Source organism: Pyxicephalus adspersus, chromosome 8 (assembly GCF_032062135.1).
Source record: "Pyxicephalus adspersus chromosome 8, UCB_Pads_2.0, whole genome shotgun sequence".
In the NCBI taxonomy this organism is placed as follows: Eukaryota; Metazoa; Chordata; class Amphibia; order Anura; family Pyxicephalidae; genus Pyxicephalus; species Pyxicephalus adspersus.
Window position 1 is genome coordinate 5,550,098 of NC_092865.1, and position 24,019 is coordinate 5,574,116.

General features: G+C 41.5%; 1 protein-coding gene across 1 annotated transcript in view; it reads left to right on the plus strand.

Moving 5' to 3' along the window:
- Positions 1–1,389: 1,389 nt before the first annotated feature.
- The window catches only part of NFIA (nuclear factor I A), a 320,673-nt gene continuing 298,043 nt past the window's right edge, over positions 1,390–24,019 (plus strand). Inside the window, exon 1 of the mRNA XM_072419379.1 lies at positions 1,390–1,490. Within this exon, the coding sequence (XP_072275480.1) occupies positions 1,395–1,490 (96 nt within the window). The 5' untranslated portion in view covers positions 1,390–1,394. The remainder of the gene's footprint in view (positions 1,491–24,019) is intronic.

Consider the following 24,019-nt stretch of genomic DNA (forward strand, 5'->3'; position numbering starts at 1 on the left):
ATGACAGACAGATACAGACAGTGACACAGGAGGAGAGGATCCTGCCCCAAAGAGCTTACAATCTAAGAGGTGGGGTAAGTAGTACACACACACACACACACCTGTGTATTTATATATATATGTATATATATTTCTTCATTAAAAAGTATATTTATATATATATATATATATATATATATTTACACACACACACATATAGAAATGTTTATATTAAAAATAAAATGTATATATATATTATCAAGTGCAAGATCAAGTCAGCACAATTTATAAAACAGACGGAACAAATCTGAAAAAAAACAATCATTGTATTATGTAACTATGTATATACGTTAAAATTAAGGAATAGACTATACTACTAATTTCTAAAACAAAAAACTAAATATTTATTTTTAATGTAAATTTTTTTTGCATTTTATTTTTATTATATATATATTTATGTAAAATAGCAAGTGAGATCATTAAATATAAAAAACATACCCAGCATATAAATTTGGTTTAATCAGTCAGATAAAAAGATACATTATAGTATTGTATTTTACAAAAATAAGTCGTTCTTAAAATATTCAAAAAAAAAAAAACAACATATGCATAATTCCTCTGCACAACATCATGTGATTTACATAAAGTAAAAAAAAATGAATTAATCATAACCTCAAAAAAAAACAAAATTCATTGCTTGATTTTTTTTTTTGCACAACCAGGTCCAGCAAAAGTGTAGAATTAATCATTGGCCAATTTTATGTGTAATTGCTTATGATTTTTAATTTTTTTTTTATTATGTTTTTTCTTTTTCCTAATTGCAGTTATAAAGCCGTGACTGTGAAAAGCAGATACAGCATCAGCTCTGAAAGTCGGTAGAGAAGAGAGAGTAAAAAAAAAAAATCCAAACATTGCATGATAGTCTGTAAGCAATTCCATCTGTCAAGCTGAAATCTTAGGCTAATAGCCTGTGGCGATCTCTCTCTCTCTCTCTCTCTCTTTCTCTCTTTTTCTCTTACGTCCACTACCTGATTTTTTTTCTTGTCCTATTAAATCTCCTCTTTCCACTTTGGGAAAAAAAAAGAGGAAGCGGGAACCTTTTCGGAGTAAATTCAGGAGAGAGCTGAAGTCCTAAATTTAGCCGCCTTACTTTGATGTGGATCAGTGGGCTCTTATTTAAAAAAAAAAAAAAAGGCGAAACAAGGGGGGGGAGGCAGAAGACATCGCTCTTAGCTGATGACTTTTTCATCTCAGCTTCACCTTGCCACTGGGTCTGTGAGAGATTGGTTCATTGTCAAGGAGTTTTTTTTTTTACCCATGATTCCATATGGTATGGACCCGGCTACATGTTGCCCAACATGCCAGTGCAAATGTTTTCTCAATTAGGTGTCTTATCTCCTGTGAGTTAGCATCAGATGAAGCTTGCTGACAGCATAATGGCGGGGAAAACTTCTGATGGCTCCATCAAATGGCAACTCTGCTATGACATCTCAGCCAGAACTTGGTGGATGGTAAGTTGGCAGACGAACTGCATTTTTTTTTCTCTCACTCTCTCCCTCTCTCTTTTTCTTTTTTTTTCTCTCCCTCCCTCTTTGACAAAATGTCCCAGACCTCACATTTATCAAATTAACATTTTGATTTTTTTTTTCCTCGCTCTTCAATGAGTCCGCCTCACGTTTGCCCCTCTTGGTTTCCTCCGTGCCACTTAATAACAAGGGGGCTATTGATGCCTGCCAGCGGATGCACCGTCCTGCTGCTACAAAAGAAAAGAATGAGCAATACTGAGATAGTCTTATGGTCGATGTCTCATTACTAGCTCAGCTTTCTTTAAAAGAAAAAAAGTTTAGTCTTTGCAATTTTTTAAAAAGTAAACAAAAATTGCACGGGCACAGGTTAAAGTTTTAGGCGGATGTAAAGCAGTCTAGGTGTTACTGGGAAAATCTTCTTGTGTTCCAGCTAATTAAAGTCTCAGGAGCAGCCGGCTTTCATCCCGACTTCTCTTGAACTATTTTCTCGTACCCCCAACCCCCCCCCCCCTAGTTTTGTTTACATTTGAGCAGGTTACGGCGCTATAATACTCCGGATCTACGTGTTAAAGATCTCTCGTAATCTGGCTCCCTCTCTCCGCAGGGTTTTGGCTTAATTAAAAAATTTTCCGGGGTTGAATTATCTCGCGCACTGTGGTCAGTCAGGCCGGGTCACCTTTGACATCTCCAGTCCATAAGACGAGGGGGTGAAAATGGAGAGGGAGAGGCGTGTTGACAATTGGCTATTGTTGGGCGAGATACGCATCTTGTTTTGGGGGAAAAGAGAAAGAGCCGTCAGATCGTTGATGTCCCTGCTAGTCATTAAGAGACTTGTCCGTTAGGGATTAATTCATTAGCACAGCAGTTTCGGAGTGGGTCATAATTATTATTCTTTGGGGCGAGCGTGAATTCTTCCAGCGAGAGAGAAAGTTTTGCGAGAGGGGACAATGGACACATTATTCATTCTTAACTAGACCGTGAACTGCGCTGCCTTTCACTCAGATATCAGTTCAAACAGGCTGCTGAGTTGAGATTCCAAAACAAGACTCGGTCGCTCTCATTGTACCCCATCCAACGACGACTGCCTTTCTTTTTTTTAATTTCTTCTCCACCATTGACGCTGTCCTTCAAATATTTGGATTGCTAATGATGACAGGATAGGCGTGAATTGTTTGGCACTTGGCATCTCCTTTCTGGTGACTTGGATGTCTGGGGTTTTATTTGATTGCCTCTGCTTACTTATTGAAGTTTGATATATGATATAAGTTTTACAAGCTGCTTGCTGATTTCATGCTGAGAGAGCTGGATAACTATTTAGAGACGTTCACCAAAATGCTCTTTTTTCTCCACCTGACACTTTGGATTCTAAAGAGGGAAAACAGATTATTCTAATTTGTCATGCTCTTTGCTTCGGCTGTCATGTCTGTTTCATTAAATTCTGATTCTTCCGTGTTCAGCGGCTTCCTGTATTGGAATGTTACATTGCAATTATTATTCATCGACAAAAGTAGCTGGTGATATCAAATAAAAAAAAGAAAGAACAGCCGAAGAGTCATTTGCAGATATTTGATGTATTAAAGTGAATCTGTTGCACCAGATCATGTTTGTCATAGAGCAGACTGCATAAGCGCAATAATTAATAATATTTTTTAATGCATCTGCACAGCTTGCCTTTTTATAAATCTTAGCTATATTGTAAAGAACTGCACAGAAACTGCTTTGTAAAACTCAACTATCTGCCGGAGCTCTGTGCTAACAAACTGCTGAAAATTATTCAATATGGCGGCACCCTTTAGAGAATTTGGTGATATTAATCTGGCAATTGACAGATCAGGCTGTATACAATTGATCAATTCTTCAATATATATAGTGATTGAAATCTTTTCTGATGTACTTTACTATTAATAAATATTGTTTAACTGCATATGTTTTTGTGTATATTGAATGTTTCTGCAAAGTTTAGCACAACTTCTATCCATCTATCTATCTATCTATCTATCTATCTATCTATCTATCTATCTATCTATCTGTCTATCTATATATATATAAATCCAATATTTAAAATGTTACATATATATTTTGTACTTACCATTGTTTATTCTATAATTTGCTGTAAATTATTGTATAGGTCGGTCCTTGTTGTACGATTGTAGTTACAGCTAACTGATACATGTTCACCCGTACTTCTATTGTCCTGGCAGGCAATGTGTGGTCGAGTATAATTTTAGATCTTTTTTTTTTCGAATACTGTATGCATGAGATGATAGTCGTGTGATTTCCCATTGCAATAAAATGATGTCATTGTTTATGGTGAAGAAAAGGAGGTATCGTAATCTGGTTCTCTTTTTGCTGTAACATGAGTTGGAGATGTTGAGGAGCTCAATGATAAAACTTTAGAAAGTAAAGCTTCTGTGTTCACTTCTGGATCTATGGCTTAGAATACCTGAAATGTGCAATGTATAGGCCAGGAGATGAGTATGGAGGTTCCACAATCTGTTATATGGGGGGGTTGTGGATTTTTGTATGTGCAGTGAATAGTACTGGGGGCTTTGTGTTTTTATTAGGTCAATGATAAATCTGACAAATGCAAAAAGTTTGCAAAGTGCGGTGTACAAAGTTCAAGTCCCATGAATGAGCATGTTGGAGTTTACATACAGTTTTGTCTCATTAACAATACCAGTATCAGATTTTGTAGATTTGTTTCTAGGAATATTTTGGCTTTTAATTCAATTTTTAAAATAAAAAAAAGTTAAGTACTTTCCTTCTTATTCTTTCATATCCCTTAGAAGACAACAATTCATCAGCCATGATTGACTGGTCCTGGAGAGATCATCGCTGATTATTGAAGTCCTCATAGGGAAAAGGTCAAAGTAGTTCAAAAAGTGCTGAGAAATGTCAAAAAGTTCAGAAGCTCAGGGGTTAATCTGTTTTAAGTGGCTTCAGGGGGTAGTGAATGGTCCCAGCTCAATGATTGACACGGTGACACCAAAAATGCCCCCTTAATATCAAAAAGAAAGCCTAACTTTTCTTTTTATTTTCCTTTTCCTAATATTTATCATTTATAAAAAAAAAATGTCAGAGGAACAACACTTATAAAAAAATATAAACATTTTGAGATGTTATAATTTAACTCTTAGTACTCCTTGTCCTAAGTCACATGATATAACCCGCTCTCCTCGTTCTTTTATTGCGCATTGCCAACTTGCGATTGATAAACATTTTTGGTGTGATTACGATGATTTGCATTTAGTAAAACACGGCTGGTGACGCGCTAGAAAGTAAAAAACAGAAGGGTCTGCTTGTCAGATTCTCATTCCTAGTCGCTTATGGTTTTCTTTACCTAGTAAATTGTACATTTGTAAATTACAGATCATGCCGGAGGATAATATTAAGACGACGTTTACAGAAATGCTATTTAGGGTCAGGAATCGTGGGTAAATCTGTACAAAAAAAGCAAATAGGGGAAAAAACAAAAAACATGAATTTTTCTGGACTTTTAGGGGCCGCAGGTAATTAGATACTAAAAATGAGCTGCAAATAATAACATTTTGACACAAAAGTTACAGGCAAATGGAACTTTAAAATAAAGAAAAACTATCAATGTTATGAATGAAAATGATAAAGTTCTTTGTCAGTCCTCAATGCTGCGCTCTCAAATCCAGAAAGGGAGACGTTGTATTGGGGTTCCCTATTTCAATGGCTGAGACTCACATATGAAAATGTTTTTTCCCCAATTGGAGAGCAGTACCCCCCCATGGGTATCACCACTGGGTATAGATGTATCACTATAATGGAAAGTCTGGTCACACTTTTTGGACCCTTCCCTTCTCCCAAATCATCTACAATGGATAAAAATGAACCTAAGAAAAGATTTATTTTATTTGACCCCCATCGTCTGCAGCTGATCCCTTTTTAAGGATGAGGTCCCCGTCCTTCTGTAATGCAGAGCAGGAAATCTCACCCCAAGACACATTTGCAATGGACTGGAATGTCTTCTTGTGGGATATCATCCGTTCTGCCGGAAGGACTGCGATGGCGGACCCAGAGATGAATAAGACGGGGCTAAGGTAATTATAACCATTTTTTTTTTTTAGGTACATTTTTGACTATGGGGGGTAATTTGGGGAGGGAGTTGGACCTAGAAAGTGAATGTTCAGCCAAAACGTTACATTCTTGGAAAGGTTCAGAAATGCGCCATGTTATTAATATTATTATTAATAATAAAATATATTTATTTATATAGCGGCAACATATTACGCAGCGCTGTACATTATTTAGGGGTTGTAAATGACAGACAGATACAGACAGTGACACAGGAGGATGAGAGGACCCTGCCCCGAAGAGCTTACAATCTAAGACGTGATGAGGTGTCTTCATTACCCTGCAGGATTCCTCTCATTGTAACAGTGACAATATTTGCAGCAGACATCTTATTTCATTTCCTTCACCAACACAGAGGGTAACTGGAACTTTTTCTTGGTTTCCTAAACTAGAAACAAAGTTGTGGCCAGCTGTACACTTGAAGACGGAGATGAGGTTCCAGTGGTTTCTGGATCTCAATTCTTTGGACTTTTTTTGGTGTCAAAGCTTCGATGCCATTAATTCTTGCACACAATTTGGGCAGAAATACATTGGAAACGTTCAATCAACACAGACAAAATGGTTTATCTCACCTGTAGAGTTGATAATCGCCGGATGAACTTCAACCCAATCACGGAAACCCAACCTCCCGGACCTAATCCTATACTTTATGTATTGGGAACATTGGGCCTGATTTATTAAAGCTCTCCAAGACTTGAGAAGATAGTTTACGTGAGTGATCCAGAAAACCTGGAATGGATTTGGTCCTGGACTGAAAATATTTGGCAAACAATAGGAAATCAAATCCGTTCCAGGTTTGCTGGATCACCCATGATCATCTAACTTCTCCAGTCTTGGCAAGCTTTTATAAAACAGGCCCCATAAGTGAACCCCTTATAATGAGCCGTGTTGTATGGAGCATTGCACAGAGGGAACCTTTTCCATAGCACATGAACCTTCCTAGTGCTTCTGTACCTTCGGGGCCCGGTTTTCAGGAATAGAGCAATGCATTGTGGGGGTTCAATAGATCGGGGTAAAGGGAGAAAAAGGGGAGCACAGCCTACCAAGAGTAAAGCTACATTTACCCAACACAAAGGGTCGGCTTGTCTCTGGTAACAATCGGTGCTGAAGGACGGTGATGGCATGGTGGATTGATGAACGACCAATAAAGAACAACAATTGTGCTTTCCTATGGAGGAGCTACCCACTTGTTCTCCCTTTTTGATAGAATGATCACAAAAGATCCCCAACAATCATCTGAAGTCTGTACAGGGCCTTGGTTCAATATTATATTTTGCAAATCAGTTCACAGTGTTCTCCAATATTGAGATATCTGCCCCAATATTTGCAGAATCTTATGCAATGAAGGACCAGAGATCCAATATGTCTCTGCAAGGAGTTATTCATTTCCCCCCCAGAATGCACCAGGAGTGACTATTTAATACCCCCTTCTCCAGGGAAGGGGTATTGAGGATGTGTAGGTCCCATTTGTGGTGTGATTTACCCCCCTGAGTTTATTGCAATACAAATAGAAATGCAGCCTAGGATTTTGGTTGGATGCAGAAATTGCCATCCCAGAGATCAGCAGCGATCAGCCGCACACAGGTGATATTCATAACAGACAAAACAAGATATCCCATTTCTGGCCGTTTCCGCTACAACTTCCTATGCCAGGAGTTCAATCCCAACCCAAGCTGTTGTATTCCTGACCGCTGCTTTAATTATGGCATTCCTCCATGGAGCGCCACAAAATCTGCATTACAGCCGGAGAGTCTAATGCAAAATATACGAAGCAACTGCAGAAAAAAATACAACTCTGAGGATAAACCTTTCACATACAGATTGGGTTTGGAATTAAAAGAAAATAATCACCGGTCCGGTTACGCTGCTTCAATTTCTTGGGTTACAAGTTTGCATGAATGAAAAACCCTGATGTGTTAATATAAGTAAAAAAATCATATATCAAAAAAAGTTCCATTTATTATCATTAAAATGTCATCTCTGGTCCGGTGACTTTGTCTAGGCTGGGATGGTTTCAAGAGACAAAAGGAAGCAAAGCTTCAGTCTTCTCTTCCCCAACATTGTAACTTTGTATCAACTCACCAGGGGGAAGGTTGCAGCAGGTTTGTCAGATCGGTGCAACTCATGTAATCTATTATTGTCAATGGGCTGGAAATGCACAGAAAAGAACCAAAAAATGGACATTTATTTCTGTGCAGTTCACCACAACGCACATGTGCCTCAGTGTGCTGCATTGGAGCTGCTTTGTTGCAATGCATTAGGGTATCATTCGCAAAATGCGTTAAAACCGGAGGTTGCTGGGGGGTTCATTGAGCAGTTTGCGCCTATCAGTGACACCAATGATATTTTTGGCTATCTGTAAGGGTGACATTCTTTCCAATGGCCAGCAATGTAAGAGGAATTCTTCCCACTGACCACCACACTAATCTACTGTGATCTGTGGATATAGTAATATTAGAAGAGATTCCCTGAAGAGCTGAAAGTTATTTCAAGGGTTCCTCATGTTAAAAAGGTCAGGAAAGGCTGCATTAAAGTATATTTTCTATACAAGTCCCCGCTACTAATCTTTGTAGCTGTAGGCGTTGTGGAATAATTCATCTTTAAAGATCACAAAGGAAGCACTTTCACTTTCAGCAGCTTATCATTATTATCCCCCCCCCCCGAGCAGTCACTCAGCCATTCAGCTGCCCCATTCGGCTTCTCTTTCCAGTAGGGATTTAGCAGTTTGGTTTTCCATCACAGTTACCCCTCTGCGCAGTGACTCAGCCGTTCAGCTTCCCCCCAGCTTTCCTTTTGGTTTCCCACCCCTGCGACCCCCTCCAGCAGGGACTCTGTGGCTCAGAAGCTTTTCCCGGCATCCCCAGCACTGACCCAGCAGCTGATCACCCTCTCTCTGCCTCCACCTTCCAGTGGTAACTTTTAGCTTTGCTCCTTTCCTGCAGTAATTGGAAGGGCTGCCAGCCTTGCAGTCCAAGTTGCACAATATAATGAAGGGCATATTGCTGATATCCCCCCACCCCACCCTCCAAACAAATCCACAGCTTTTCCTTTAAACCGACAATGAATTGTTCCACCGCACCTGCAGCTACTGAGATCAATGGCGAATGTTAGGAAATGTAAATATCTGAATGTCCATGAGTTTTACTTTGACAACTTCAGAACCTGTCCAGCGATAGCAGCCCCTCATGACAAATTTCCCTAAACTATGGGCCACAATTTATTAAAGCTCTCCAAGACTTGAGAGGATATTTTATGAGTGAACATGAGTGATCCAGCAAACCTGGAATGGATAGAAAATAGTGTATCATAGAACCTGGGTGATCCAACAAACTTGGAATTAGGATTCCAGATAATAGCAAATGATTTTTCCAGGTTTGCTACATCACCCAGGTTCTCCCATGATAGTCTTCTCCAGTCTTAGAGAGCTTTGATAAATCAGACCCTATGGGTCTCCGTTACTGGACAGGAAGTGATATGAAATATCAACGTAAAACAGGGTTAGAAGCTTTGTCAGGTTATTATTATCTGTGACTTGTTTTCCTTGTGACAACCACTCTCTTCATTTCTTGTCTAGTTGTCACTGGCATGACAAAAGACAGGAAGTGATGGTAAATCTCCCCAAACTATTGAAAAAGTATTTAGTTTTTCCAAATTTTGTCCAAAAAAACTCAAAAATGTTTGGCTTATTATTTTTAGTCATTTAATAGAATGTTATTTGGTGATCCTGCCATGAAAGTCCTTGTGCAAGTCCTCCTGCTATAGGGTGACAACGCCCCCTACATGTCTACCAATTGCACCCTTGCGTTGTCACCCTGCAGCATGCATAGCTGGTGAGGACTACAAGCAGTGTGTTCGATGCAGGCATGGTATATAGAAATCCGGTGATGTGCATGTAGACAGGAAGTGGCCAAAGTAGCCTGGACGAGATCAGCAGCACTGAGATAGAAAAGACTTTTACACCATAGGAGCAGTTACAATTGTTCCTTCTGCAAATAACAAACTTCCTGTTTAGGTGACAACACTCACTGCTCTGTATCCATAGAAGAGATGCGTTGTCACCCTGGGCTATTCTCCTGATTTACTCTACAGAACACCTCCCTCTCTCCTTCTCTGGAGTTCTGTAGTTTATAGAAAGAAGCGGGCAGGGCTGACAACGCCGCTTGAGATCTCAGTGCAGCACAGGAAGTTAGACGCTTGCTGGATTTGTGGCAGAATCCTTATTCTTTTTGCTCAGTGGCCTAGGTAGCACATTTTGTTTTTGCGGAGACATCTCAGATCGGTGCGCCGTGCTGACCTCTCATTGTTATCGCCGCAACTTTTTGTGTAACCCAATCCCTTCCCAAAGGCACCATAATGTAAATCTATGGGGGGGCTCCGGTCGTCCATGAGACCCTCAGATAATCGCAGCTGTGTTATTCTTTCTGCATTCCCTTATCTGGATCATATTAAATTCTTTTTTTTCCCCTCCGCCGCAGAACAATGATGAGAATCAGCGCCGCGGCTGACCGGTGGCTGCCGATATTTATTTACGTAAACCCGGCAGAGGAAGGTGAAGGCGACTTTTTCATTTCACCTCCGTTTGATGTGAAGCCCACTGACCGCCTTCGCTTCCCCCGGCATGGGACACTTCACAAATATCCGGGGGGAGTAAAGGGCACCTGTCATGAAATAAATGGGCACCCCGGGTGGGTTTGGTGAATACAAGCTGCCTGGCTGGTTCTGGTGCCGCTGATATGGACCCGGCACCGGGCAAGGCCAAAACACCAAATCGCATGCTTGGAAATATGGCGGCCAGTCGGTGGCTCCGGAAGTCCTCAAGCTGCTGGGTTATCATGGTAGCCAGGCAGCTTTGCATGGAAATCGGTCACTGACCAATGGGAAGGCAGCAAGGAAATTGGGGGGCTACACTATGCACCCAACATCCTGCTTCTGTTCCTTTGGCCCTGACCACAAAGGGGATAGTGACTCCGCCATGATGGTCAGGTTTGCATTGACCGGCCATAATGGGTTGGTTTGCATGCTGTGGTTGACCCCATTCGTGACATTTTCCACACTTCCTGTCCAAAGGGACTCAACAGGAAGCCAGGGTCTCCCTCTGTTGGCAAGTGTCCTCATTTTACGGCTTTCCAATGACATTATAAAATATTTGGAGGAACTTAGGATGGATTTCCAGCCACAAGGCCGTACAACAAAGCTCAGATTGGGGGAGGAGGAAGCAAAAGACGCCATAAAGTTTTGCTTGCCATGCAAAGAGAAATCTGAAAAGTGACAGAGAGATGAGCTGATCAGTCTGCTGCTGCTCTTTTAACCACCCAATCACAGGCTGGGGGAGGGACAAGACCTGTAAGTGTTACTAAGAATAAAATCCGGTCCCCTGTGCTGTGCTAAGCAGCAGAGCTGAATAAATTTGTATGAAGCAGCTCCCGTTTATGTATTTTATTGGTTTTGGTTCAAGGATTCTCAAAACAAAATGCAATTGTATTATTTGATAGGAAATGTGCTTTCGTCAATGAAAAAAAAAGGAAAATGCATTTTTGTTTTTCCCTGGAGGCCGCCTTCCGTTCACCTGTCCTAAATCCGAAGCAGAGCTCGGTGTGGTTCTAATTTAAAGACCTCAGCCAGGGCCCTGATTACAGGACAGGAAATGAGGGGATTAAACTGTCTGGTTAAACTTCCTGCGGTTATCAGAGCCGCAGAACTCTCACTGGATTAGACGGCCGGCAATTCCAGCGCTCGGGAATCTCCTCTGGATGCACACCAAGCACATAGGAATAAATGCTGCGAGCAATCCTCACCTGTATTGTGATTTACCTGTGTTCGGGAGGAGCCATAGAAGAAAACCCCGCCCGCTTTATAGGAAAGGTCTAACATTGGGTGTCATCATCCTGATGAGTGGCATTGCCGATTAAATTCAGGTTAATTGCAAAATCACATCTAATATTTTAATTGATTTATAAAAAAAAAAAATCTCCTGCAGCATTTTGCAGCCACTTCATGTCTACGTTCACTCCACCAATAGTTGCCGTGCATTTCCCATGGCCACTTTACTGACGGTGACAACTGCAAGCCATTTAAATGGCCCCGTCTTTGTGATGGGGTGACAACGGTGGAGCATGATTGGGAGTCAGGGACAGAGCGTTGTCACCATATATCAGGAAATGCCTGAATACAGAAGGTGATATGAGATTTTAGTGATCAGGTTTGGATCTGAGAAATTACTGAGAAACTAAGAGCCAGTCATTTCTTATGGTTCCTTCCAAAAATACCAATCGCCTGGCTGTCATTGGCTGATACAGTAACCTCAGAATTATCTGACCTGTAAATGAGGAGTCCTGATTTATTCTGATTTTGTGATCGGTATGGATCCAGGGTTGTGACTCAGCCAGTCAGGGGGTATTTTCGGACGTTGATCAGAATTGGCGGTCTTTTTATTCCGTGCAATGGATAGCTATACATGCGATAATGCATTTTTATATGTTGAATGTTAATCTACGAATACATGGGGACAGCCAGCTCATTATGAGTAGTGCTGCACAGGGGTTGTGCCTTGCTTCTTTTTATCCTTATACAAGCTTAGCAGACAGGGCCTGTCCAATAGACTCTAATGATATTCCAATCAGCAATGCTCCCACTAACCAGAGGCCATGTGACCCAACCTGCCTTGGCTCCAGTGATCTTAGAAGCAGCGTTTTTTTATTCTTGAAGTTACACTGTAATTATGTGATTTGGCAATGTTGACACCTGAATAGTGAGAGGTCCACTTTATAACACAAAACTGACATCTGATTGCTGATTGGTTGGAAAGAACCCATGCTTTGGCATTTCTATCACCACAAAAAAATGCCCCCCGGCGTCAGGTGTCACTCTGCAATCAGCTTCTTGTTTTCACGCTGGGCTACCGCTGTTCTGAACGATTTCTTCGAGTTTTCCCGCCACACATAAACATCAAAACCCCAAAGAATTTCCCCAGGAATGCCGGCAATCCCGCCCCCGCTGAGTCCAAGCATGGAAACTGGATACAAATATAACATAATGAAAATAATCAGAAAGTCCGGAGGAATCATGGAACTCCTGGCAGTGCTGGCTTTGTTTTTGGTGATTACAGCGCCCATTTTCTGAACATCACATGGATAGGAAGTGGGGGAAATCTCACTAATGGAGACAGACCGGAAGATAAATGGGAATTTACGGACTTCCCTATAGGATCCAAAACTAAAAAAAGTAGCTTGGTGGACTGACCGGTCAGCCCTTGTCAGGCACATTGGCACCTTTTTGCACAGCTCTTATTTGTTGTTTGTTCTTTGAGCCTGTCCTGAAAGCCTGGGAGGGCACAAAGCCTTTTGGTCTGGTTCTGCCCCGCCCATGAGGTTCCTCTTCTAGCTAAACCTTGACTTGTTTCCTGGGTGAACCTAGCTTTTGCAGCTCCAATGATGAATGGGGTCTGCTGATTTTGGGCAGGTTGGGCAAGAATATTCTGTGCCTGTCATGGGGCATTTTGGAACCATTTGATACACCCGGGCACTTTTTCGGGTATATTAATGTTTGGTGTTCTCACTGCCCCCCCAAAAAATATATCATTTTATTTTATACATCATTGAAAATGTTTAAAGAATATTAATGAAAAACCAGCAGCTATACAGATTGAGCAGAGGGGGGTTTGTACCAAGCCACAGCCGTTGGCCAATGCCAGTTGGGTAAACTGGGGTTTTAATGGTAATTTTTTGCTAATTTTTTCAGCAATTTTTTTAATGCATTTTAATGATTGTGCCGCCGCTCAGAGCTGTGAACACGCACCGAATTGAAGGTTCCTGTTCTATAAAGCGGACATATGTGAGCAGTTATTCGCTCAAGTTGTATTCTGAGCAATGGAAGATGACAGGGCGAGCGGGCACCGTGCAGTATGGCAGCCCATATTGTACGTTCCCAGCACAACAGTTGCCATGTCGCAGGGAGGCGTCTTGAATGAACTTAAACCAGATGCTGTCTGTCTCTCCTAACCCACAACCTCCGAGTGCTTCCACAGACTGCCATCGAGCCCTCTGCGTGCGCCATCTGATGAATGTTTTTGGATTTCTAAAAAAATGATTGTTGGGCTCACATCAGAGTCAGATTTAGAGGTGTCTGCCGTACTAATCTGGCTAATTGCAACAGCGAGGCTGCAACGTTCAACACAGTGATGCCACATTGCTAGCTGGAGGTCATTTCTAGATGGTCTCTTGCCTTGATGAGCTAGGGGCCAGGGGCGGAAGGGTAAATTAGGGCAATGCTCGAACTTTTTTTTTGCCCCGCTTTTTTTTTTTTGTATAATTTGACTGCAAAGATGGCATCAGCGGAGTCACAAGCTCTGCAGCTCAAGCATGATAGGTGCAGGTATGGAAGACCCTCTCCCCTTTCTGCCATGAAGCAGTGTTGGGGCCCCAGCTGCCAAGAGCCTGGTCTAAATACTGTCACATGGGCATGGCTGGAAGTCACCAATCCTGTGTAAGCTTCCGACTCTGCACTCTGGCAAATCACATGGTGGTTGGGGAAGATCAGGAATGGTAAGCATTGGTGGGCAGTGACGGAGGAAGGGGAAGTTGAGTTTTTGAGTTGATCAAGCAAGTGCACAGATTAGGAGTTCTGCAGCCATGCAAAATGTGTGGCTACCGGAAACCAAAAAATAAGCAAATGTATAAAAAAGAATTAATACCCATCTCATGCAAGCTACCCCATCCCCCTTGCAACACCAACAACTCCCATTACCTGTCTCTTGCTGACCCTTCTCTTGAAGGTGCTGATCCAAAATATCACATTGTGCATTTTGGAGACCCCATTAATGGACAGCCAATGGGAAATGTCCATATCACCTGAGCAGTGAAGGTAGACCCCAGGCTAAGTCATGGCATTTCCCATGGCCAAGGCATGTTCAAGGCATTGCCAATGACTGGCAGATTAAGGAAATAGTTACTCCTGCGTGCAGCAGAGTGATGGTATCACCTTTGCAAAGTCACAACACAATGTATTAGGTACCAAAACTGCACTCATCTTTGCATCAGAAGAAACAAAGGCCCCACCATATGTTAGTCCTTACAGTAAATAAGAGAGACTTAGTTATAAATAATCCACTGTTCAGAATTCCCTTGTCTGCGGGTGACAGGTGCTCTTTAGTACATGAATTATAGAGGGCATTTACTAACAAGTTGCTGTTTATTGGTGCCAGATTTCTTTGTATCGTTTCATTTAACTTACATTAAGTTACCGGAATGGGCAGCGCAGTCTAGGGGGATCGTACAGTAAATGTGTGTCGCCATATGTGTATCCAACAGGGAACGGCGCGCTAGCTTCATCGTAACTGCTCAATTAGCTGCAGCCAGTGTGACAAGTCTGGAAGAGAGAATTTCTGGGAAGAGGAAGCATTTCATATTTTCCTGGCTGTGTGGCATAGATGGTATATGGTTGAATGTTTGCCCTCACACCGATAGGAGGTTGTTGGACACCAGATTCCAAAATCATGGTCAGTAATATGGGGTCCCCCTTCTTTGAACCCTCCTTTCTCCTGGGATTTCAGAGGGTGTCAGTCCTAATTTGTGCCCATTCAGCTAAAAGATCATTGGTAAGGTGAGGTTCTGATGCTGGGTGAGAAGATCTGGTTCACCGTTCCTATTCGTCCCAAAGGTTTTACAGTAAGTTGAGGTCTGGGATCTGTTTAGGGCACTCAAGTTCCTCCAATACCAAACTCATCCAACCACTTTTTTATGGAGCTGGCATTGTACACGGCACAGACATGCTTGAATGGAAAATAGTCTTCTCCAAACTATTGCTGTGCACTTTTAGGTGTATGGTTGTAACATCATTTTATGATTTAGCATTAACAGTTCCTTCATGGGGAGCACCTGGAGTCAAGGTTTAGAATGGTGTTCACACATTTTTGGCCAGTGACATCACTGACAATGCAGCCTATCCAATCACTAGAGACCAGTGACATCACTGACAATGCAGCCTATCCATTTATTAAACTCTGCTGACATCACACATGTATCTTCCCTCTGCCTTGGGCTTTGTTAAACTGAACTTAGCAAAATAATAACTTTCTTTCGCTGGACTTTGGATCTCAGACGCCATTTGTCTCCAGACGTCAGAACAGTCAGAAGTGGCATTTTTATGGAGCCACCCGGGAAACCTGTGGAGCTTTAATGGAAGTGCGTCCTCAACTTTTTAGGATTAATGGCAGATAATAGGAACTGAAGAAATGCTTTTGCGGTGGAAAGTGTTTTAATATGATCCCCATTTTATGTGTCGGAAATGAAAACATATGTTCACTTATGGAGATAGACGAGACTTCCTGCGTCCTATTCTTCCGCCTGCCCGCTAATGGAAAGTTGTTAACGGGAAGTCGCTATTTCCTGAAACCCGGCCAAACGTGTGGGTAAGAGACAGGCGACGGCCTGAAACCGACACACATAATTCGGCAATGTTGTCAACAGTGTAGTTCTACAGATTAGTTCAATCCAGTCAATAAAATCTGATATTAGCTTTATTGTAAATCTACAGCTTTCATTCAAATAATCACTGGTATAGGGTGACAACGCAGTGCCCTGGCTTCCAATTTTACTCCTGTGTTGTCACCTCATCACGTGGGCTTACAATGGAGTCTACAAGCAGCCGTAGTCACATTGAAAAGACCCTCCCTCTCGTATCTCACCCTGAGATACGACATTTAGCTATGCTGGAGACAGAAGGTGGCTCTAAAGAGGCTGCAGGAGATCAGTAGAAATGTAACAAAGGAAGAAAGTGAACAAAAGACTTTTATTTTAATTAGAATGGTCAATGTTAATCGTACTCAGTGCTTTAGCAAACAAAATATTGTTCATTTAAGGTCCATGGTATGGACAAGCAGGAGGCCAATGAATAGAAAACTGGGGATGGGTTGGGACATCTCACAATGTTTGTATTGCTGTTGGCTAATGTTTTGGTGACGTTGACTTTTCCAATTTTTTGTACAGGTGTCACAGATACAGGGAAACTCTTTCCAATGGAGCCATGAAATTAAATAGAAACCTGTCCGAAAATGTAACTCTATCGAAAAATAAATTTGGTGTAGGTTCCAACGATTAGGCTTCCCCTCCAAACTCATCCTTAGCCTTATCGACCCCATTCTAAACCCATTCCAACTCCCTACCCTTTTATATTCTATATATATTCCCTTTATTATCCATCTGGTCACATGACACTCACGGTCCTCTCCTTCGGGGTAGGAATGATGGGGTCAATACATCTTGGGGTAGATTGCCATGATAATCACCCACCAGGCCTTGTTTTGTAGCATACTGCAGTGGAGTTGAAGCAAAGATATACCAGGACCAATAGAAATAGTTTTGGCCGTACTTTTGTTGAGTGGTCATGGTGGCCCCTAAATGGTTAAGCTATGGAAAGTCAGTAATGATATTGGTTGGTGCTGAAGAAAAAAAACCCTTATCAGCCACTGATGAAATCTCGCCACCTCGGATCTAGGTGGCAGAACATGTCACCCCGCTACTATCTACAGCCCCCGCTAAGGAAATTGAATTACCGCCATGACCTAAACCCAACCCAAACAAATTAAGATAACCTGTCACAACATTCCCAAGCAGCTTCCTTTTGACCCCATGTGCAGCTCCTGTACGTTTGTCTGATTTCACCCTCTCACGTCCCGCATCTACCCCCTCGTCGCACACAAAAGCGCTTCCGTCTTGGCCGAGTATGTTTTCAATTATCCGTTAATAATATATTATGATTCTGAAAAGAAGTAAGAATGCGATGCCAGATTTCATGGTCTAAAGATACCATATGTGAAGGATCTAATTCATAAAACGCTGTCAGCAATGTATACACGGTGCAAAGTGACAAGCAAAACACAGCCGAGCCGCTTTTGTTTGGGGAAATGTGTAAGTAGGTGACATATGTTTCTACATGAAATCTATTATCTTGTCGTCTACTGTTACCAAATCTCAGGACGTTGATTTGGATACCAAAGAAATACATCATCTGTTTCGAGAGGGCTGGCAAGGGGCAAATACCCTATGGGTCCCTTATATTGGCGGGTTGTGACCATGATAGGGGAATGCCTCGGTCACTGATGCTTCATTGTTGTTGTTGAACCATATCACCAATTTTGGTAAAGGTAAAGCTACACACATGGACGATTTCTGTTGTCGGAAATGATCTTTTGTGAACTTTCCAATGACAGTAGAACAAGCTGTGCTGTTCATTTCAATAGAGAGGGATGGAGGAGATAAGTGAAAGGCACCCCATTGATTACAGCGGTCATCCCTGGTCGGTCATTTAGTGATTCACCATTCTTGATTGCTTTATTGTTCTAGAGCAGTGTACCCTAGGTTCCCATCCAGGGCTTCATGGGACCCTAGGGTTCCTCCAGAGGTTGTTGGGGCTTCCTTGAGCAATGATCAATTTGTGACTCTCAGGTCAGTATAAGTGACACCAATGATCTTTTTGGCTATCTGTAAGGGTGACATTATTCCCAATGGCCAGCAATGTAAGAGGAATTCTTCTCACTGACCACCATACTAATATACTGTGAGCTGTGGAAGAATTATAGAAGGGGTTCCATAAGACCAGAATGTTATTTCAAGGGTTCCCCCATATTAAAAATGTAGAGAAACACTGATCTAGCATGTGCTGTAAGAAATAGTTCATGACGTTACTGCAGAGATTTGTAGCAGGTATAGATCACACTTGCATGAAGCCCATTGTCAAAATAAAACAGTTGACCCCACTTCGTCCATCCTTTATCAGTTCCTGGGAATGTTTGGTACTTGAACCCCATGAAAATGGCACAAAGTTGCGTTGTCTCCCGATGATTTGCAACCCAATGGAGACTACAAGTAGCTGTGCAAGCATAGTCCACTATTGTCACCATCAGCCAGTGCAAGGCAGTGACAGCACTTTGATAGAAAAAGAACAAAATGATACTTTGTTTATAAAAAAGTGAAAGTTGGATTGATACACAATGCTTTCACAACCCAACCATCATCCAGTTAGGCTTTAGGTCTAATTAAATATTGTTCCATCATTCTGGGAAATACAAGTCAGTGGTACAATCATCATTGGAAGTTATATTCCAGCTTAATCAATATTTCCATTAGCGCCCTATGGGGTGAAAGTAGAGACAAAGTTCTGTCATAAGCGTGTGCAATATTATTATTATTATTATTGTTATTATTAATAGTAAACAGGATTTATTTAGCGCCAACATATTACACAGTGCTGTACATTAAATAGGGGTTGCAAATGACAGACAGATACAGACAGAGACATAGGAGGAAGCGAGGACCCTGCCCCAAAGAGCTTACAATCTAGGAGGTGGGGGAAGTATCGCACAATAGGAGGGGGATATGGAATGGTGGGAAGAAGTGAGGGTTTAGGAGACAGAAGAAGACGGGTAGGTGAGGTTGAAGCGTTGGGTTTTGAGTTCTCTTTTAAATGAGCAGAAAGTAGGAGCAAGGCGAATAGGTTGAGGCAAACCATTCCAGAGAGTCGGGGCAGCTCTAGAAAATGTTGATGAGGTTATGAGTGGGGAAGTCATTAGTAGGTGATTGGAGGAGATAAGAGAGCGTCTAGGGGGGATTTTTGCAAACATGACTACATAGACAATGAATGAAGAACATTGACTATCATAGGAAAACCTGGGTGATCCAGCATACCTGGGAAGGATTTCAAACATTTGCCTAACAGGTCTGTGGGTCGCCCAGGTTCTTCCATGATTGTCTATCTTCTCCAGTATTGGAGAGCTTTAATAAATCAGGACCATTGTGCCAGATTCATAAGAAGTGCAGTAATATGTAAAGTGTAACACTTCCAAGTATTTCCATCCCTCAAAAAGATCACAGCAGCCCCTAACATTGCAATATTCTTCAATCTTCTTCCAGAACAGCCTATTCCTTGTTCAGGCATCACCCAGGGCCACCATCTATATCCCGGACTGAGACACCAGCTAAGAAATTCCTACAACAATGTAAATCCATCGATTACTTCAGCAATTTTATAATTTAAGGCAGAACAAACAACAATAACTTACATTGCATTAATTTATTCTCCAAAGAACAGCAAAACTTAAAACAAAGTCCTAAAACACAAACTTCTCAATACGTAGATGCATGCTCACTTCTTTTTCTAACGTTTGATATCTGGTGGCATGGCATTGCCGGGTAAAATGCAGATTTATTTGTGAGAATACCATCTCTGCACCCTAAGCATTTTTATTCTTCAACAGACAGCAAGTTTTTCAAGCATTTTTTAACAAATATAATTGGACATATGGCGTATAACAGGCATATAATGGGTTTTAGACAGACTCTAAACTTGGCACATCTACCCCCACTTACTCCGCCTTTGATCCTAAATCTTGTGAATCTCATTTGCTGTTTTCTTTTGTGCCGTGCCCTGGTTAATGTCTATATTTTGCCTATGTTCTTCATGGAGTTTTTTTATTTGATATATCTTTTTTTTAAAAAAAGAACCTTAAGGCAACACAAAACATGCAGAAGCAGAATACAAGAATTCTACATTTGTGCTGTTTAACTTTTCTCCTCGCGGCAAACTTGACATATCGGTTTAAAAGTTTTTGAAATGCAAAATGTAGAATACAAAAACATAAGTTTAACATTTTTATTTGTCACTTTGATAAAGCTGGGGCATATCAAAGTTACTTTCTTTTATTTATCATTATAATATATATGTATATGTTGATGACTTTTTGGTGTTTTTGGTTGGCCTTTTTTTTGATACGTATTTTGAAAGGCAAATGTTTTTGTAAAAATGGAAAAGGCATGAAATAGATATTATTGGCGTGCACTGTGTATTGAATAATGTAAAATGATACAAAAATCTACAGATGGGAAGGCGCTTCTGTGAATGAGAGAGAGCGGTAGTTGGCCACGGAGAAGCCATAATTTTCCTGAGAAGCATAAACTAACAAACACTTGCACAAATGTTCCCTTTCTAATCATTGTTGGTTGTGGGATGAAAGATGCGATTGTCTGGAGGCAGTGAATATAGAATCCGTGCTGGCGTTGGGTTCAGAGGTCTCTCCATGCAAAGCCTGCCCTTCTCTCTGGCACTGCATCCTTTGTATAGAATTTTTGGCAGCTATCTCTTTGCTTGTCGGCTACCTGCCAGGGCAGCTGCTTCTGTAGAAAGTGTCTGCCGAGCCTACGAAGCGTCACTCAGCAACCAGTCTCTCTCTGCGGGGCCTCTTTCTAAGATAACAAAAAGCCATGCCCTATAAGTTGTGCCATCCCGATGAATTGGCGGCTCTACGATTGCATTGGGACATGTTGGCGTAAATAATGTATCAGTCACTTGATCGGGGGCGATCTAAGCGATGGCTGTCTTTGATACGAGCTTCGGATGACAGGGAGAGAAATTTGTAGTCGGTGGTTCTAAAATGGGCTTTGAAAACAAATCAAAAGGGATAAAAACAAACTGACTGTAGATAGGAAAATTGGTCACCAAGAATGAGGATGGTTGGGACAACAGTATGGAAAGTATCACAACACCAATTGCATTCTTCTTGGGGCCAATGAGACACTTTTTACCCTTCAGTAAATGTGAAAAATAAAGAGATAAAGACAAACTGGATGACATAATAGGAGAACGGGAAGTTACAGCAGAAACAAAGAAGACGATTTGGGAATGGCAGAGACAGGAAGGATGATCTGAGAACAGGATTTGAAAATGGTAAAGGCCGAGAGGATGATGTGGGAATGGAAGAGAATGAGTGGATGACCTGGAAATGGTTAGAAGTGGGAATGACGAGGAAATGAAAAAGGATGACATGGAATGATAGAGGTGGGAAGGACAGCATGGGAATGATGACGTCGGAATGACTTGGAAATGGTAGAACAAGGGAGGGCAATTTGGTAATAGTAGAGGCAGGGCGGACGACATGGGAATGGTTTGGTAGAAAATAGGATAACACTGGATTCGTACAAAGAAGAAGAATGGCAGGGGAATGGTAGATACAAGTAGAACAAGACAATGGTAAAGGCAGAAAGGAAAACACTGACATTGTGAAGGGGCATACAGAATTATCTGGGGATAGCAGAGGCAGAGACGATAGGAAGGGGATGAGATGGAAATGATGCAGAGGCAGAGAAACTAATATGGGAATGGTAGGGACAAGAAGGATCGAGGCCGGGTGGACAACATGGTAAGGGTAAAGGCAGAATGGATGGTATGAAAATACTAGAGGAAGAGAGGACAGCAAGGGAATGGTAAAGAGGCAGAGAGAATAACATTGAAACGGTAGAAGATAGCAGATAGGACAACCTGGTAACTAAAGAAGCACAGAAAATAATAGCAGAAATGTAGAGAGAAACATAGAATGATGTGGGAATTGTTGAAACAGAGATGACATAGAAGAGGTGAGAGCGGGGTTGTTGATATATTCATAGTAGAGCAGGGAAGACAAATGGTAAGGGCAGCAAGGACAACATCTACATCTTAAACAGACAGAAAGGATGACATAGGAATGGCAAAAAATGAGGAGTGGCAAGGGCAGGGGAGATGACCTGAGAGCGTGGCTTGAAAAAGGCAAAGAGGGTGATGTGGCAATAGTAAGGCAAGGAGGATGACATTGGGATGGTAGAGGTAGGGAGTCATTTTGAAAATAGTAGAGGCAGGGTAGATGACATAGGAATGGTTGAGTAGAAAATGGGATGACAATGGAATTGTAGAAATGGAAAGGATGGCATAGGAATGGTGGTGATAAAGAGAACCACATGGCAGAACTAATGCTAAGGAAATAATAAAGACAGCAATGATAAAATTGTAATTGTATAGGGCCATAAAGAATGATTTGGGAATGGCAGCGACACAAAGTAAGGGAATGGTAGAGGGAAAGAAGAAGACATGGAAATGATGGAGGCAGATAGAATGATTTGGGAATGGCAGAGACAGAGTGACCTCAGAGAATGGCTTAAAAATGGAGATGATGTGGGAATGGTGGAGACAGAAAGGATGACCTGGAATGGTTGGTCAAGAGAAATGTTGGATGATACGGAAATGGTAGAAATAGAGAGGATGATATGGAAATGGTAGAGATAGAGAGGATGATATGGAAATGGTAGAGATAGAGAGGATGATATGGAAATGGTAGAGATAGAGGGGATGATATGGAAATGGTGAAGGCGGGGAGGCCAGTTTGGTAATTTCAGATGCAGGGAAGATGACATGGCAATGGTTGTGTAGAAAATAGGATGGTTGGAATTGTAGAAACCGGAAGGATGGCATAGGAATGGTAGAGACAAGGAGATCAACATTAGAATGGAGCATATGGTAAAGAAATGGCAGCAAGGACAATGTTGAAATTGTACAGGGGCATAAAGGGATATGTGGGAAGGGATATGGAGGCATAGAGGATTCTATTAGAACTATAGAATCAGAAAGGATGATGTTGGGATTGGTGAATAGATGACGTGGAAACGGTGAAGATACTAAAAGCAGAAGAACTAAAACAATCCAAATGTCAGTCCAAAACAGGAGCAAAAACGGCATTTGAACCATCTGGAATTTAGGTGCTATTTTAATATGTTGTAATCAATCTATATATTTAGCCAGGCATTTAGAAAAGTCAATAGATTACATTTTATGAGATGAGTTTGGTAACAGGAAATTTCCATCCTGATTCCCTTAGAGGAGAGTAATCAGTTTAAATGTTCCTTTTAGTATTCAATGTATTTGCAGGAAAAATGTTATGATTTCTCCTTCTCGCTGAGCATTAATTTAAGAGGTCATTATAGACATCAGTCATTTCCCCAAGCAGCTAATCATATTCTTCTTAATTAGCCTGCAGTTATGACTGGATTGTAAAGTGCAATAAAACAGCATCTACACTGCACAATCTAAAGCTCAACTCTGAATCTCCTGGAGACAAAGTGACAAATATGGATAACTCTGTGTCCAGGTCTTTTTTTGCATCAGTTGCAATGCAAGATGTGCAATTAACTCCCTAAAAACAAAAGACAAAAGGTACTGGAAGTATCCAAACAACCAATATATGTTGATTTCCAGGAAGCCAGGACAAATGCCTTACACTTGTTTGGAGGTCAGCTTTCAGCTGTGGCTTTCTGAGGTTAGCTATCAATGGGTTTATGTGGAGACAAAGGAAAGCACTCATTACATCCAGCAGAACTGTGCAAGACATTGCCATGATAAGGAGTCCTAATCTCAAACCTACTGCATGTCTTTAAGATGAGGTGGAGTGACAAGAGCCAGGTTTCCCCTTCACCATCAGTTCCTGACTTTAAAAATGCGCACAACCTCCTCCAGACACCCTCACTATATTATGGAAAGCCTTCTTGGAAGAGTGGAGGTTGTTATAGCCTCATAAAGATGGAGCAGCTCCTGAAGAATGGCCATAGTTTTGGAATGGAACG